The sequence below is a fragment of the Penaeus vannamei genome, chromosome 41 (assembly GCF_042767895.1).
Source record: "Penaeus vannamei isolate JL-2024 chromosome 41, ASM4276789v1, whole genome shotgun sequence".
Classification (NCBI taxonomy): Eukaryota; Metazoa; Arthropoda; class Malacostraca; order Decapoda; family Penaeidae; genus Penaeus; species Penaeus vannamei.
In genome coordinates this window covers 23802185-23820387 of record NC_091589.1, presented here as the reverse complement: position 1 = coordinate 23820387, position 18203 = coordinate 23802185, and the positions used below count along the sequence as shown (strand labels likewise).

The window sequence follows — 18203 nt, the reverse complement described above, 5'->3', positions numbered from 1 at the left end:
TAGATATATATGAATAAGGAAATGAAAATATACCTTTCTAGAAAAAAATAGATAAACAGGTGGATAGATAAGCATATATAGTAGATATACGATAGATGACTATAAAATTGGACGGATAGATAAATTAATTGATGGAAAGAATAGATAGATCATGAGAATATATAGATAAATAGAACGATTGACAGCGAAGTAGGTATAGAGAGAAAGATAAGGGAAGTGACACCATAATTTTCTTTTTCTTTTTTTTACTTTCTTTCCTACTTTTCTGCCAATATGTAGCCTTTAAGAATATATATAAGCAGAATATTCCAATAAATGACTAATTGACGGTTATTGTCAGAATAGCGATAGATAAGGACTATTTCATACTATTTTTGTATGTTTATTTACTTATCCATTCCTAGGTTAATTAAGTTAAGTTAATTAAGGGGTGGTCCGTTGTTTACATTTCAGGTTTTTTCTCCCTTTTTGTAGATGAAAATTACTCTTACATATAAGAAAAAGTCAGAAATTATACCCATACCTAACTATAAAAGTAGTAAAAAAACAAACCGGCGGGCTATCTATCATGCGGTAGTCTTCTATATCCTTTATCCAATCTCTTGCCAAGACCGAAGTACATTTACTACTTTTATAGTCAAGAGCCCTCTTTACAGGATTCCAGGGAGGCTATCCAGCACCTCGAAGACACTTTTGGTAAATACTCCAAGCCACTTCGCCGAGAGGTACTTGGATGGTCGTTCATTCATAAAAAAAAAATATCTAACACGTGTTTCATTCACACTCTTTGTTTCGGGACTTCAGAGCTTCAAAAGAGAGAGAGAGAAAAAAGAATTAGGTTGAGCGCGCAGCAAGCATGGGGCCAAGACAAGCTGTAGTAAATACACATATACACAGTACAGCTTTAACTGCCTTTTTCTTATCACCACGCAGGTTGGGCGAGAGGTCACAGGGGGTCAAAGGTCTTTTCGAGATTAATTTCATTTAGGCTTTCAAAGAAGCGAAGATAAATAAGATTGTGTAATTTACCTCGAAGTTCTTTTCAAATTTTAGCTTCTGGAGTATTGTGTCTTGCATGGAAGCAGTAGAGCTTTTGTGAGACATTGCCTTGTCAAAGTCAGTGACACTAGAGGACCACATAATCAAAACAAAATTGATAAAATTTGAAGTGAATTTGGTAACAGAATGGCGCCCAGTCTATACTTATTGCCCGTGTTAGGAAAATAAAAATGCGTCTAGATACCTGCTTAAATGTATTCATTTATCTATGTGTATTAAAGGTTTTATACATATACATGACACACTTAAATCTGTACACAAATGCGCTTCATTGATATATTAACCTAACTGTTACAGTTGCTTGGTCTACCTTTTCAAATGAATGACTTTTTCCTTTTCACCAATGGCCGTCACGTGTATTCAGTCAACAGTAGTTAATATGCAGAGGTCGTCTTCAAGAATTTGTTCCGGATATCTCCCTCCAGCTGTTTTAGGGAGGACACAGCCTACAACAGTTCACACTTTATTTCATTCGGTTAACACTTTATTTCATTCGGTTACGGTTCTTTTAATTTGTTTTGTAAAAGTTTATTTTCACTGTGTCGGTATCCCTCTTCTTGCACTTCTTTTAGTTGTATTTCTGATTTTCTGGATTTTTAAATAGAAATCACAATGGTAATAATTACTATAACGGTTACTTAAATCTGACACCAACGCTGCTTCCTTGCAGACATATACATCTTTTTTTTTTAATTCGAATGAAATTCCTGGCCTAATTTTTCCATTGGATCTCAACACTTTTTGGTTTCTTCATCGGAGAATTAAAATTATTTGACCAGCTTTTGAATTTTTTAGGGGAAACGGATCTAAATTTGTTTATCTTTGGCCCCCGGTACCACTTCGTCCCTGCGTGGGCGAATGTGTTCATAATATTATTATTTTCTTTATTTTAAGCATTATTGTACGACACTCGTTTCCATATCTTTTGATTTTCATTTACTGTGCTCTTTCTTACAGAAATTTTTGAACCGCATATAAATCAGCTTCAAAGTTTCTTTGCATGTAAGTTTCCCCAAAATTGAGGATGGCTTGATAAAGGAAGAAAAAAAATAAAAACGTACCTGCTTTTTTCCTTCAGCTCTTCTCCTCAGCTTTATCACTTATGCTTCTGCAGAGGATATGGTAATGGAAATTATGAGCAGTGATTTGTCTATCTATTCGTTTGTCTATCGACATTGTCTCTCTGTCAACCTGTTGAACAAGAACAGGATTTTTTTATCACTTATGTGGAAAGATAAATAAAATCAGGAATGCTCATCATATTTCCATTTTCTCAATTTCCAGCTGTAAATTTTGCGCATCGCTCCTCTAAGAATCAAAATTTTTCGTAAGTTGTGCATGCTGGATTAATAAGCAATTTTTTTTCCCCTAATCCTTCCCAATCCTTCTTACAAGCGAGCTGTTGCTATGAACAGGACTTCAATGGCTACATGTTCACCCTGCCATTACTCCTTTTAAGGTTAACGAATCCATAACAAATGAAAAAGTACGTTGAGATAGTTATAACGGTTACTCTTCGCCAAGGTTATAAGGTAAAGACAGATCTAGAGAGAAAAGTCACAATATCTTTTCTTTGACTTTTCGCTTTTAGAATATGAGAAAATTGTTGCAATCATTTTTTTCCTCATCAATTATTATAGCATTCACTCCTTAGAAAAAAATTTTTTTTTACCCTCATGTTCTTTTTCTTCGAATGACAAGACAACCACCCGTTTGTCCAAGGGGAGCAACGACATCCCCGGTGGCAAGGAAAACACACAGAGGAAAAGAACAGGGAAAGAAAGCATTTTTTAAGAAGTTATTCAGCAGTCTTTGCCTCTTTTTTCCCCCACCAGGTGTCCCCGTCGGCTTTTTCGAAAGTAGCGACGGCGGGAGACACTTTATCTTCCTTTTCCTCCTCCAAGGCGGCTCTCTCGTCCTCCGAGATGACCTCCCTGGCCAAGGAAGACTCGACTATGACCGCTTCCACTCGGGTATGTCCTTAGGAAACCCGACCCTCGAGTGCGAAGGCTTAAAGAAACAATGGGATAAAAAAAAAAAAAAAATGAACTACAGGACGCATTCAAAATAGATATATTTTTTAGACCTTCACCTTCTGTATACGTAGCCCTCGTTTATAATCTTTTTCTGTCTTAATTTCTTTTGCTTTTTTCGTTTTTGTCTGTTTCCCGTTGGGCTGCTATATCCTGTAGTCGACTTTATAGAAATTTACTGCTGACTTGAAATAGAAATTAGTGTATTTCGCTTCCGTCGTGGAATGTTGGGGTCATGAGACCTCTTTGTGCTTTCTTTATTCCCTGTCATTCGGTTATTCGCTCCTTTTCTTCTTTTCTTACCGGAAGAAAATACGTTCTTTAACGTCCCTGATCAATCTTTGTCCATTCTTTTTCTTTCTTTCTTTCTTTTACTTTTTTTTCTTGTAACTGGCTTTTTCTTCTCTGCTTATCTAGCTCTAGTTCTCTCTCTCTCTTTCTCTCTCTCTCTCTCTCTCTCTCTCTCTCTTTCTCTCTCTCTCTCTTTCTGTCTGTCTGTCTGTCTGTCTGTCTCTCTGTCTCTGTCTGTCTGTCTGTCTGTCTCTCTGTCTCTGTCTGTCTGTCTGTCTGTCTTTCTCTCTCTCTCTCTCTCTCTCTCTCTCTCTCTCTCTCCCTCTCTCTCTCTGTCTCTGTCTGTCTGTCTCTCTGTCTCTGTCTGTCTGTCTGTCTGTCTGTCTCTCTCTCTCTCGTTCTCTCGTTCTCTCGTTCTCTCGTTCTCTCTTTCTATCTATCTATCTATCTATCTCACTCTGTCTCTCTCTCACTCTTTTTCAGTCTCTTTCTCTCTCTGTCTGGCTTTCTATCTCTGTCTCTTTTTTTCTCTCTGTCTGTCTGTCTGCCTCCTCTCTTTCGATATATATATATATATATATATATATATATATATATATATATATATATATATATATATATATATATATATATATATATATATATATGATAATTTTTAGATTATTTTTGGCTAATTGAGAGTATTTAATACATATTTAGATTTAATATGTATTATGTACTTGGAAGGAGAGCAATATTTTTTGGGCTTCTGCAGATCTATAATTCTATGCGGATTCGATCGTGTATCTCAAAAATATATTTTTTGAACATGAATTTGTAGTTATGGATTCCGTTTACCTTTCTATTGTTGTTCTATCCTGGTTATTTTCTTTTCTTTTCTTTTTAATGTAGTGTGCCGAGTGCTGACGTGTTTTTCATACTAGGTGAACTTTCATGTTTCTAAAAAAAAAAAAAGGAAAAATATATACTTCACCCTCTTTTTTTTCTTTTTTTTCTAGTTTTGGCGCTTTCATTAACCACCAAACAATCTAAAACTCCAAATTTATTTTTAGATATTAACCTTAATCCCCCCTCCCCCTTTAAAGATAAAACACAACCATTACTTCTCCATTTTTTTTTTTCTTATTTATTCCATTCTAATAAAAGCATGTTACGAAGTTTAAAAAAGAAAAGACAAACAATCATTTTAGTTTTTTTTCATTTTATTTCAGTCAGCTAACTATTATCTCTCGTGGGGTTACCTTGGCGGAAAAGCCGAACACCAATTGATATAAATACAGGCAACCATTGAAAGGTGAACCACTCTATTAATCAACTACATCATTTCGTCTTCTTTTGCCACTTTTCTTCATCCTTCGTCTCCACTTTCGTTGCTCTTGGAATCTATTCTGAGGAAAATCTTTCTCCTTTTTTCTTTATTTCATGCTCTTCATTTCGGTTTAAAATTCCGAGCAGTTACTTTCAGTTCGATAAATCACATGGTATTTGAAGTAAAGATAAATGTAAAAGAGCTAGTGAGACTGAATGAAAGAGGATTGGACTACAAGAAGATGAAAAAAAAACACACAGCAGATATCAAGCAAAAAAAAAATTAAAAGATATTGTATATTGTACAACATAAAAAATACAATCTTAGTTTTGCATGCCGGCAGCTTGCTTATTCTCCGTCTATCACAATCATCATTTCTTTCGCTTTATCTTGATCTTTTCTTCTTCATTTAAGTATAAATAAACACTAAAACTGACAAAAATAATAATACTGAACTGAAATATAGTGACATTTATCTATTTACATAGAAAATTTTGAAATAAAACAAAATGGCGGAATCAGACTCTCTTTTTTTTCGTCGTATGAAATTTAATATATTCTCAACGCTATTTTCAGGTGAGAAGGATGTTGAAGAAGGCCGCGGAAGATTTCTAAACACCTGACGGACATATCCTTCATCCCAAGACAAATATAAAAAAAAGAAAAAGGCATATACTTTTTCCAATCCTGATCATAGCTATTCTACATAATCAAGTAGATAAGAAGACAAAGTTTTTTTTGTTTTTTTTGTTTTTTGTAATGGCGATATCTGGCTTCGACTGACTGCTGACGTCAAAGGCGTACTACGGGCAACATTTTTTTCTCTCTCTCAAAAAAAAAAAGTTCTACGAAGTGAGTGACGAAGTGAAGAAGTCATCTTTTTCAAGAGACACCTTTTCTGCAACTTGGACGCGGCCGGAGACTAAGACTGCGACGAGATCTGGAACTTTGTTACTTCCGAAGATAAAGATGACTTGTCGGTTGTTGGCTCGGTTTCCCTTGAAGCTGATTTCCGCTCGGGGATGGGGATGCAAAGCACTGATATGTCACCAGAAAAAAGTAACTGGGTTTCAGATCTTGGTTTTATGTAAACGAATGTAACACAAGAGAAAATGGGCGTCATGTCCAAAAAAGGAGACTGTGTTGTGTCTTTGTTTACTTTTGTTGAGCATTTGAATTATTTTCTTTTTTTTGGATAGGATAAAAACATTTTTTTTCCATTCACGCTCTGCCATATACATTTTTGTGCATTTTGTATATAATATTGGCCCGTATTTTTTCATACATGGTTAATCAAAATGTAAATTATCACAAAAAGTGCTCTAACATGACACTACCAGGACATAAATCAGTTATCGACAACCAAAACACTTTAAAATTTATTTTTAGAAATTCTATTGTAATGCTCGTACTTTAAATAAATGATACACAAATTTTCTGAATTAATCGGATCCCTTTTTATCATAAATATAAAGATTTACACAAACCTCGTCTACCAGCATTTACATCATCCCTCTTTCTACTGGTCTTCTGGCATCTTCACTTTCACCCTCACTCTTCTCCTTCTTCTTTCTCTCCTTTCTCTCTTTCTCCTCCTCTCTCTCAATCATATCCTCTACAAGATACACGTATAAAATCATATATAAACATAAAAAGTAGTTCCAAATGGTCTAGTAACACTAAAAACTGGAATCACTGATAAATATGAGCAGTTTTTCTATCACATGAAAATTAAACTAAATGATATATGAACTATGGGATAAAGAAAAGGGAAAAGAAAACAAACAAACAAATAATGTGTTATAAGAATACTGAAACCTGAAGTCTGGAAAAATCAAATCACTGAAATTACCTGTTAATGTGTATCAAGATCTTGACAAAGGCAACAATATTCCACATGGACTCAAATCCTTATCTTAGTTCCAGTCTTATGAAACGACCAGTAATCTTGGAAGCTACATTATAAATGTTCTTCTTTCTTACCCAGTTAATAACGTAGCCAAGATTGGTGCGTTTCTATTGACAAGGATATGAAAGAACATTTGTTTTGGTCAGAAAAACACATTATCTTTAATCAAAAATGATTTTATTCATACTTTTGCTTCCTACAAAAAATAAGACAAAATTTCTCTGAATACTGATTAAAAACATACTTCTCTGTTTTATCATTACTAAAATTCAGAGTGAAATTAAAATGTCATTTTGTTAATGAGTATTACTATGTCAATATAGTCAGTATATACTATCTCTAAATAAATCTTCAGATCCTAAATTTACATGATACAGGATTTTTTTTTATTTCTCTAATCCATTGTATTTTCTGCAACTAAGAAGCATGTAAAAACTGTGAATGAAAGAAATATTAATTTCCCATTTCATGTATATTAAAATGCAATATTTATTACCTTACTTTATAATACTAGCTTTATAGAATCTCTGGTGACCCTGTTGACAAACAAAAATTTTTACATGGAATATATCTTTACGTATTTCCTGTCATGTGAATACCCTCTGAGCATACTGTCATATAGCAGACAAATGCTATAAAAAGGGAGAAAATCACTGTTAAATATCACAGTGCAAGCTATGTATTAATACAACCTCTGAAGTATGACTAAATCTATGCCTCCTCCATGAAACTTTCTCAAAAGACAATTTATATGTCCATTATATTTAATGAAAGACTTTCTATGAGCCTTCCTCAACTTGACCTCATCGTATGGAAAAAATCAATTGTCTTTTCCACACATACTGCTAAATCAGACCAAGCAATTTCACCCAGCTAGCCACGCACATCCAAAACAACCCTTAAGCTTCTGAGAAGGACTTGACCGATGTGAAGCGACTGATCATGTCATACGCCCACTTGGGCTGGTCATATGGGACCATGTGACCTGCATTCCGGATCATCACCTGAACGAACCCAGGGATTTCTCGCACATACCCAGCCACACCATCGTCCACACGCCATATGTACCGCTGCGAGCTCTTGAACTCCTCACTACGTTCCCACTTAAGGGTCTTAAGGAAGTTCTCGGTCAGGGTGTAGGCTATGATGATGTCCAGTTGCCCATTGTATATCAGCACGTTATAGTTATCCAACAACTGCAGAAGTGAAGGTCAGGGGTCAATTATGCTCAGTAAATACCTTGGATGCAAATATTACAGCATACATCTTCAGTATTTAAAGCTTAAACACACCAGTAGTAATTTCTAAAACAGTAATAAGAAAAATAAAATAATAATAATAATCTACATCAACACACTATCAAAATTCCTTCCTACCTCTTCAATCCAAGGCTTCACACTCTTCATGATGTCCTCCAAGAGGTGAGTCTCCACCTCAGAGCCGTCATGGAATGTCAGATTACCAACGTGAATGGCCCTTCGCACACCAGGTCGGTTGATGTACTGCTCCCAGTAACTCATGTCCTACAGAAAGATGCAACTTCTGTGATTTAAAAGTTGATTTTACTTGATAAATTGAAGCATTTTTAGTATTCATTTCAAAAAAAGAAATTGCAGAGCAACATATAAAAAAGTAGGAAAACAACACCTACATTGGGAAAATCAATTATTAAGTTTTTGTACTTTCATAAATAAAAATTATTATCCGTATCCTTTTCTAGCTATTAGCTTTGTCTATTAATCTATATTACATTTCTCTTACACTTCATAATGCTCCAGAGCCTGCATTTTCAAAAGCCATTTTAGCAAAAACATACACAAATATGAAAATAAATTGAGAGACGACAGTAACGCAAATGGGAGCATTAGCATTAAATTATGAACGTCTTGAACGACTGCCATTAATTCTGTTCTCTAAGTCACGCAGACCATACCTTAGGTTCCCCTTGTGCTAGGAAGTTGAAGTAGTTGGTAAGTCCAGTGACATTGGTGAAGTACGACGGACCTTCTGTTTTGTCGCCGTTCAGAAGACTATCGAACACCTGTTGGGGAAATATCAAACCGATTCTTCACTGATAACTTTTATACGGTACTGCATCTTTTTATTTTTTGGGACAGAACATAAAATGGGAATGCTAAAAAATTATTTAAGGCACGAAAAGATGTACTGATTGCACTGGTGATGGTGATTACGATGATGATGACGTCAAGGTCCAAGTCAACGTCGACGATGATGCATTAGGCATCTATATCCCAATCAATAATAATAATAAAAAAAAAAAATTAAAAAAAACAAAACAAACCCTTCACTAGAAAATCTTAATAACAACAACCATAATAAAAACCAATCGATCAATCACTCTACGCGGTCGCCACTACCTCAAAGGCCTTGATCCACTCCTGCTGGTTAATGAAGTCCACCGCCTTGGCACTCTCCTGCTTGAAGTAGATGAGGTCCAAGTCATCGATGAGGCCGACCTGGTACAGGAAGTCCCCGTAATCGACCATTGACACAGGGTCGCAGAGGCCGTCACCAATAGCCATACCTGCGAAAATTGGACAAAGGTTTTAAACACATGATCATTATGTCAAATAAAAACATCAATATCAACAGTATTAGGAAAAAAAAGTAAATACTTTTTTTCTGACAACTCAAGGAAAGGGGAAATCGGTTGAGGATGCGGTAGGCTTATTTTTTGGTTCCTTGGTGGCTGAGTAGCTGAAGAGCCGTCGCTGTGCAAATGCAATTCACTAAAGAAAACAACAGTGGGCAGTGTGATTACCCAGACAACAATGGGGTAATGACTGTTTATGCATAGATCCCACAAGAAAATGGGAATTTCAGGAAAATATTTTTATTATTATTGTTATTGCATATAACAATATTATCAATTTCAATGGTGATGGTGAGGATGAAGGAAGGGAGAGGGCGAAGGAGAGGCAGAGGCAGAGGCAGAGGCAGAGGGAGAGGGAGAGGGAGAGGGGGAGAGGGGGAGAGGGAGAGGGAGAGGGAGAGGGAGAGGGAGAGGGAGAGGGAGAGGGAGAGGGAGAGGGAGAGGGAGAGGGAGAGGGAGAGGGAGAGGGAGAGGGAGAGGAAGATGATAGAAATGGAGAGGGAGAGGAAGATGATAGAAATGGAGAGGGAGAGGAAGATGATAGAAAAGGAGAGGGAGAAGGTGATGTAATACAAATAATAATGATAATAAGGGTGATGATGAGGTTATTGATGAAAATAATAGGTGATGATAATGAAATAAAATTGCTGGTTAAAATACTCCTATCACTTTCCAAAATCAAGATACCCTCAGCTTACGCAAAATCATAATATTTACTCCAATGTATCAATAATATCATCTTACTCATAGTACAGAAAATGTATATATAAATACACACCAGTTTCTATAAAAAGTTACCCATCATTTGAGCCAATATATCAAAATGTATCTTAATATAAATACAAAACATATGCGCAATTCTTCCCGTTAATCCTTATTTCTCAATATCAACAAACCTTTTGCTAATCCGCAACTGAAAAGAATACCTTAAACTCACCTTTCAAGTTAATTTTGATTTTTGCCGTTGGGTTCTCCTTATGAATGGTGTATGTTAAAGCTGGAACATACTTCCCTGTAAATTTAAATATATACATGTATGAAAACACTAATAATGGTGCTCATAACAAAGAACAGTCACACAGTTTAACCTCATATCTGTTATTTTGTTCTTTTCACGACCTAGCATCATAAAAAATCAAAACACTAATTCTACAAAAAAAAAAAAAAAAAAAATCAAGGGCTAATGACAGCTCACATACTTATCAATCAGTCACTATTCTCCCACATACCAGCATATGATTCTCCAGTAACAAAGAAGCTATTCCGTTGCAATTCTGGGAAGAGGGTGAAAAACTGCAAAACTGCTGCGTACAGATCACGGCCAACGTCTGTCTGGTTCCTGGCATAGCCTGCATCGTTTTCTGTGAAGCTGAACCCTGGAAATTTAATAAAAATGCTGATATTCACATAATACATAATCATGTCATGGCATTAGAATCATGCAAAAACTACAGACAAGTCATAAGAATATATATCTTACATCTTATACGCTCTGTATCTTCACCTACATCACAAATGAGATCAACAATATTTTCAAATCCAGTCACAACTGACACGTCAAGCAAATCATCTTCAAATAACAGGAGAGGAGAAGGAGGAGGAGGAGGAGGAGGAGGAGGAGGAGGAGGAGGAGGAGGAGGAGGAGGAGGAGGAGGAGGAGGAAGAGGAGGAGGAGGAAGAGGAGGAGGAGGAAGAGGAGGAGGAGGAAGAGGAGGAGGAGGAAGAGGAGGAGGAGGAAGAGGAGGAGGAGGAAGAATAGGAGGAGGAAGAGGAGGAGGAGGAAGAAAAGGAAGAGGAGGAGGAGGAAGAAAAGGAAGAGGAAGAGGAAGAGGAAGAGGAGGAAGAGGAGGAGGTGGAGGAGGAGGAGGAGGAGGAGGAGGAGGAGGAGGAGGAGGAGGAGGAAGAGGAGGAGGAGGAAGAGGTGGAGGAGGAGAAGGAGAAGGAGGAGGAGGAGGGTGTGGGGGATGGGTAAAGGGCAGGAAGGGAAAGGGAAAGGTGAGGGGAAAGGGGTGGGGGAAGGGGAGGAGGAAGAGAACGAGGATGAGAAAGAGGAGAAGGAGGTGAAAGAGGAGGCAAAATAGGAAGAGGAAGAAGAACAGAAAGGAGGAGGAAGAGGAGGGGAAAGAAGAGGAGGAGGAGGATGAAGAGGAACAGACAGAAGAGGAAAAGGCAGATAAAGGAGAAGAGGAAGAGGATGAGGCAGATGAAGAGGAGGAAGAGTCAGAAAACAAGGGAAAAAGAAAAGGGAAATGAAAAAGAATTAAAAAAAATAAATAAATAAATAAAAATAAAAAATAAAAAACCCATACCTGTCCCAACGGGGTTGTCAATATAGAGGACATTGTGGGTCTTCGTCCAGGGATACTTGCGGGGAACGATGTGAAGGTCCTGGTCAATGGTGAATGGTCCGTGTTCGGCAAAGAGTCCGAAGAGGGACGAGCCACCCGGCCCTCCTTGAAGCCACACCAAGACTGGCGCATTTTCTGGCTTGGACTGGAATGGAGGAAGTAGAGTCATTTCCGCCAAGTCTAAATCCCATAATCTGCATACAAGGAATTCTAGAAATCCTCTCTTGCCCTAGCCTGGTGCAGGTAGTGCAAAAAATGCATCAATACTAAAGAGACAATATTGTTAAGAATAATAACAAAAGCAACGATAAATTTCATAAGATCAGCTAAAACATGGATAACAAATGACCACAGAAACAACACCCACAAAAAACAAAATTGGAAAAATCACCCCTTTTGCAGGTGGTATATAAAAAAATGAATCTGCTAAACACTCTTCCTTTATTATCTGAGGTTTATTCCAAACAATGTGTTCGAAAGGCCTGAAGAAAAGAAAATTCACAAACCAAGCGTAAGCCTGTTCTTTATCGGTGAGGAGCAACTATCTACAAAGGAGTTCAACATGCCAAAATAAACGCTACAAAGAACAAAAATGATAGACATTATATAACTAATTCGAAGAACTATAGAAATCTAGGGGATATCGACAGAAAAAATAATCTAAAACTCTCAGAAAGGATTTCAAAATACAAAAAAAAATCTACAAAGAACAAAAATGATAGACATTATATATCTACATCAAAGAAGCAAAGAATTTTTAGGGGTCATCGACAGAAAAAAATAAACCAAGACCCTCACAAAGTAGTTCAATATACTAAAAAAATCTACAAAGAAAAAAAATGATAGACATTATATATCTATATTGCAGAACCAAAGAAATCTAATCTAAGACCCTTTAAATGGGAAAATAAAAAAAGAGAAGTAGTAGAATAATAGCCACATCAACAATCACAAAATAAAAATGGTAAATTTGAAAATAAAATCAGATTTAACAAATACTTTCATTAGTCTTCTCAGAATGGGATTCTTTTAAATATCACACAATATCACCTAAAAGAAACGTTAGTAGCCCCAAACCAAAGCCAAGAGAAAAAGCTGATAAACATTCAAAGGGAAAGATCAAAGTAATCATAGTTATCAACTTACTCTCGAAGGGAAGAACCAGAAGAAGAGGTTGGAGTTGTACTCTTTGTTGACGGTGAAATAGCCTGAGAAACTGTGCCCGTGGCGATGGCCCATGCTAACACGACTTAACGACCTTGCTTCCTGTTGACAATAAAATATGAATTATATGATTTACTATTTCATTTTCTCATTCACTTGATATGTCCTTTTGATGCAATTAATTTTACTCTTTTATATTTTATTCTACCAGGATCTTACATTATGTTTACTTCATCTAACTGGCATACATTCTTACAGGATATTTTGAATCTATTTTGTTTTCCTATCATTGTGCACTTTAACTTACTTCCTTTGCATATACTAAGAAGGTTAAAAAGTAACAGAGATGAAAAAATAACATACATAAACATAGGCATGCCTACCACATGCCACTTCTCATGCATAAAATTACCTTAACTTTCCCAGCTTCCAAAAGGGGGGTAAGGAAGAGGGGTTTCCCAGCATCTTCCCATTCTTCTGCTGGAATTGTAAGGTCACCACCACTCGATAAAAACTTCCGGAAAGGTCCTCGCCATGCAGCTGTGACAGCCGAAAGGGCTAGTAACACCACAAAGCACTTCATTCTTACTCAGTGATGACAGTTTGTTAATGCATTACCTGTTTGGAGAGGAGAAGTAGAAATGTTAATTTTTATTAATAAAATTGTTGTCTATTTTAAAGGCAACTTATGAATTTTCAGTCATCTTGGAAGAGCAAAATCCCTGGTATATATACATAATGAGTAAATAAAGTGATATTATTCTAAAAATATGTTAACAAGAAGCTTGTATGTCAGGGCTCGTTTGTCACCAACAGCTTATATGCCACACCGACTCATCCACCATCACCCTACACCCAGAGGCCTACCCTATATACCACCTACTGTCATAGCTAAGTATCATACCTGCGCATTAATCAGTAACAAATCAGCACACCCTAAATAGAGATAAAGTCCCAAACCAAGAGTATCATGCGAACCCAAGACTCCAAGCCTAACCTCTCCAACTGTCTCATTATTTCCTAGATGAAAGACAAGCCACATCTATGTCCTCCCATTCATTAGCACTTCCTGCCAACTTCTAGAAAACAGAACTCTGGCTGTGTGAGGGTGTTATGTACTTAGTCTCAGAGTGGTGATATGCAGGGGATATTTTTATCCTTCCATGGTAAATATGGGGCCGCAGCAGCTGTACCTGTGTTGCATATGTTGTCTACGACTATTATTTATACTCTATAAGATGGAAGTGTCCATTTCCCTCTATCTCTGTCCATTGCTCTTGGTAACATAACCCCCAACACAAAATACAAACCCTGGTGCATTTTATGAGGTAAAAGGTTCACATAGTGCATATAAAAACAAAATCAGAAATACCTTTCAAATAAGATATTTCTTTTACAAGTTGATAAAAAAATAAATAAAACAAAAAGGATATTCAATACGCGTCTTGAAAACGGATAAAACTAAGTATTGATTACTTAACTACATTTTCCCATATACTCCCATCTAAAATAATGTAGTAATGCCTCGCTATACTAAAGGACGAACGAGTCTTACCCTCTTCCACTGACATATAGCAAGGCAAGACACAACACTGCTTCCTATTCCCAAAGAACCAAAAGGTCCCCCACTTCACGCATACCAACAAAGACCGAAACGAAAACAAAAGAAATTACGTAAAATAAAATAACCTCTTAATTTCCAAACATCCTACAATAACCACAATCCCCTTATCAAAGCCCCATCACTCGCCAAGTAACCAATAACTCCCCAAATCACGAAATTACAGCGAAAAAACGGGGAGAAAGGGGGACGTATGTTACCGGTCGAGGCGAAGGTTATCTCCGAGTGACACTGAGTAAACATCCGCTCGGTTACAACGGCAAAACAATGACAAACAGTATCACGTGCTGTTGACTCTATATTTAAAAACAAATTATGATAATTACTGATTAATGAATAGTAAACTTTGGTCTAAAATCCTATAAAAGAAGAAAGAAAAAGAATAGGAAAGTAAAATTAATATTCAAAATTGTAAAACAATGACAAGCAGTATCACGTGCTGTTGACTCTATATTTAAAAGCAAATTATGATAATAACTGATAAATGAATAGTAAAGTTTGGTCTAAAATCCTATAAAAGAAGAAAGAAAAAGAATAGGAAAGTAAAATTAATATTAAAAACTGTAAAACAATGACAAACATTATCACGTGCTGTTGACTCTGTATTGAAAAAATAACTGATAAATGATTATGTAAAGTTTAGTCTAAACCCTAGAAGAATAGGAAAGTGGAAGAAAGAAGAATAGGAAAACAGAAGAAAGAAGAACAAGAAAGTAAAAGAAAGAAGAAGAATAGGAAAGTAAATTAATATTAATGATTGTAACGATGAGTGTATTGGTGATAATATCGATATCAATGTCATCGTTATCACTATCAGCATTAAATAAAAAGAAGAAAGAAGGAGAAAGAGAAAGGAAAACTAATAATCATGATTGTGAGTAAACATCCGTTTGACTGCATTGAAGATAAAAACTGATAAATAAATAGTAGAGTTTGGTCTAAAACCCTATAAAAGAAGAAAGAAAAAGAATGGGAAAGTAAAACTAAGATTCATAATTGTGAGAGTAAAGCTCCGCTCGGTTACAACAGTAAGACAATGACAGACATTATCACGTGCTGTTGACTCTGTATTGAAAAAAACAAACAAACTGATAATTGCATAGTGAAGTTTGGTCTGAATCCCTATAAAAAGAAAGAAGAAGAAAAGGAAAGTAAAATTAATATTCTTCTTCTTCTTTCTTCTATTATAGGGTTTTAGACATTCGTGTAGTCAATACCCCCTCGATCCATTTTCTTTTATATTCTTTCTTTTAAATGATCTGCACCTGTGAATAATGTCTATATTAGGGTTGTATATTTTTATTTTTCTTAGAGCTTCTTTTAGATTCGTTCTGCTGGAATGAAATCGTGGACATTGTGTAGTGATGTACTGTACCCGAAATCCCGCCAGTGGTCAAAATGCCTTAGTCTCCCATCTCTGCTGCGACGGGAAGAGAATGACAAGAGATGGCGCCACCCGCGACGGACCTGCGGCTTACTTCCTCCTTGAAAGATTTACTATAAAATACCTGCTGTTATTCTTTATGTGGTTCGGCATCAGACTCAAATTTGAATGGACTAAATACTGTGCAGAGTGTATGTGTGCGTAGATGTCTTGGAGCCCTCAAATGCTCAAGTCTTGAGGTGGAGTCGGGAGTACCTCCCCTCCAACTGACCTCAGCTTGAGACCCGAAACACCCTAATGGTAATGGTGCCATTAGGCCCTTTACCGCAAGACTCCACGACCTCATCCAAAAAGTAGGTATAGATCTCTCTACCATCGATACCCTGGTTCAAACAAATATAGCGCCATGGGAAACGCCCAATTTTTACCATCATGGAACCTTGTCTTCCATCGACCATGACGCCGGAGGTGGAGGTACGCCAGGGGTTCAGAGAGATCCTTATTAAACATCTACTTTTTTCATGTATATACCGACGGCTCCAAGACCGAGCAAGTTGTGGGTGCGGGTGTATGGTCGACTGAATGTGAGTTGAGATTCAGATTGCCGAATCATACATCGATCTTTATTGCCGAACTTTTTGCTATTGACAAAGCTATTGATTTTGCACTATCGACGACCCACGATAGAATAGTCATTTTTTCTGATTCGTCAAGTTCACTTGGTAATTTTCTATATTACGTCCGCATAACCGATATTGACGATTTTGGTATTGTTGAATTCCTCTCACTCTATACAATGCAAATATGTAGGTTTTATTGCGCGGAATCCCCCCCCCCCCCGTTAGCGACAAACTTGGTCCCGATAGTGGGGGCGACGATGTAGGAGCGGCGGACGTAATATATAAAATTACCCTAATAATATAACCACACAGTGAAAATAACCATGGCCATTCACATGTCTTTCCATTGCAGGGGGCTGCGACCCCCTCTAGGGGGGCTGCCGCCACCCCCAACCCCCGCCAAGGAAACAAAACCTCCACCACTTATTCACGGCAGGATAGAGCGCACACGAACTATATGCGGAGCCGAAAACCTACAATAACCTAGGATTTTTAAGGTACTAACCAGATTGATTAATGCCACTAATTAGTAGGGAGGGTGCTCCTTTGCCGCAGAATGTGAAGGAGGCAGGGTGCATCCGGCAGGTCTTTTCTATTTCAGGTCTAGGCGTGCTGACTGCCCGCACCTGCCGCAGGCTTTCTCCCGACGGAGGAGGCCGTGGCGGAAGCACATCTCTAGCATTTTTTCCTGGCTAGTTGCAATTTCGCGCAGAAAATCCGTCTCCGAATACGAGCACCCTCCACACTCGGCCATCGCGGCGGCTATGACTGACTTCTGAACGCGACGGTTATTTCGGTTAGGATTACGAATGTCGTTATTCCAGAGGAAGGGAAACTCGACCTTGAGGCCATCGGTGTGACATCGAAAGAGGCGCAAAACCCGCCGACGAGAGCGGGCCACCCTGTTCATCCTGATTATATTACAATCGTCTCTATATACAATGCTGACTATAATAAGGTTAATATGCTGATTCAGTGGGAATCTTACAAGGTAATTGTATTACGCCCGCCGCTCCGACATCGACGATGATTGTGTAACGCTCTAGCCTGCCGGGAATACGTGGTAGAGGTTTTGTTTCCTTGGTGAGGGTTGAGGGGCGGTAGCCCCCCCCAGGGGGTTGCAGGGAGCACAGCCCCCTGCAGTGGAAAGTTATATGAATAACCATGGTTATTTTCACTGTGCGCTATATTATTAGTGCTATTTAACCCCGCATTTTCCCTGGAACCTTCCATGCCCTCCCCTGCTATCGGGGCCAAGTTTGTCGCTAACGGGGGGTTTCCGCGCAATAAAAACTATATATTTGCATTGTATAGAGTGAGAGGAATCCAACGATACCAAAATCGTCGATATCGGCTATGCGGACGTAATATAGAAAATTACCTACCAACAAATCAATCATGCTAATATGGGTTCCAGGCCACTTATCAATTGATATCCATAGCAAGGAGCAGGCTGACCGATTAGCCGGGTCAACTGGCGATCTGGACCTTAGCATAGTCCGGGCAGATCTCAGGTGTTTTGTGTCTCTTATAAAAGCAAAAATCCATCTCTTGTGGCAAAGTGAGTGGACCGACCTGTAACTGACCAACAAAGTCAGACAGGAACACCTCACTCCCTACATAGAAAGAACCTTCCCTCCACAATGCCCAGACTGCAACACCAGCATCACAATGTCACTTGCTAATTTCATGCCAAAAGTATAGTCATAATAGACAACACTTAATAAATCATTTCCGAATTAAAAATAAAGAATTTGCCTTTAAACATTTACTAACAGACAATGAAAAAATAATACATAAAGTAATCGCTTTTCTAAGGGAGACAAAACTTTGACCTTATTTAGATTGAAA

General features: G+C 37.6%; 2 protein-coding genes across 5 annotated transcripts in view; one reads left to right on the top strand and one right to left on the bottom strand.

The window, feature by feature from the left end:
* The window catches only part of LOC113813309 (uncharacterized), a 19778-nt gene extending 13653 nt beyond the window's left edge, over positions 1 to 6125 (top strand). The window contains exons 3-5 of one of the 3 annotated variants that reach the window (XM_070117740.1): positions 657 to 725; positions 2895 to 3032; positions 5269 to 6125. In XM_070117740.1, coding sequence (XP_069973841.1) covers positions 657 to 725; positions 2895 to 3032; positions 5269 to 5307 — 246 coding nt within the window. In that variant the 3' untranslated portion in view covers positions 5308 to 6125. The remainder of the gene's footprint in view (positions 1 to 656; positions 726 to 2894; positions 3033 to 5268) is intronic. The other 2 variants (XM_070117741.1, XM_070117742.1) reach the window with 2 other exon arrangements.
* A 636-nt stretch (positions 6126 to 6761) lies between these two features.
* Positions 6762 to 14666, bottom strand: LOC113800094 (probable serine carboxypeptidase CPVL). 2 transcript variants are annotated; one of them, XM_027350817.2, is made up of 10 exons: positions 14549 to 14666; positions 13140 to 13345; positions 12710 to 12829; positions 11525 to 11708; positions 10445 to 10591; positions 10153 to 10227; positions 8980 to 9146; positions 8535 to 8642; positions 7978 to 8124; positions 6762 to 7797 (listed from the first exon to the last, which is right to left on the bottom strand). In XM_027350817.2, the coding sequence occupies exons 2-10, from the start codon at positions 13308 to 13310 to the stop codon at positions 7501 to 7503; spliced, it is 1416 nt and encodes a 471-aa protein (XP_027206618.2). In that variant the 5' UTR covers positions 13311 to 13345; positions 14549 to 14666; the 3' UTR covers positions 6762 to 7500. The 2 variants fall into 2 exon arrangements, with proteins under 2 accessions (XP_027206618.2, XP_069973839.1); XM_070117738.1 differs by lacking the exon at positions 14549 to 14666 and adding an exon at positions 14283 to 14343.
* Between the last annotated feature and the right edge of the window lie 3537 nt (positions 14667 to 18203).

Bases quoted from the DNA above. Each gene is read 5' to 3' on its own strand.
- LOC113800094 (XM_027350817.2), bottom strand. From the start codon at position 13,310: ATGAAGTGCTTTGTGGTGTTACTAGCCCTTTCGGCTGTCACAGCTGCA. The intron at 12,830-13,139 runs GTAATTTTATGC...TATTGTCAACAG, and splicing joins TGGAAGCTGGGAAAGTTAAG to GAAGCAAGGTCGTTAAGTCG. The intron at 10,228-10,444 runs GTATGTGGGAGA...TTAAATTTACAG, and splicing joins TACTGGAGAATCATATGCTG to GGAAGTATGTTCCAGCTTTA.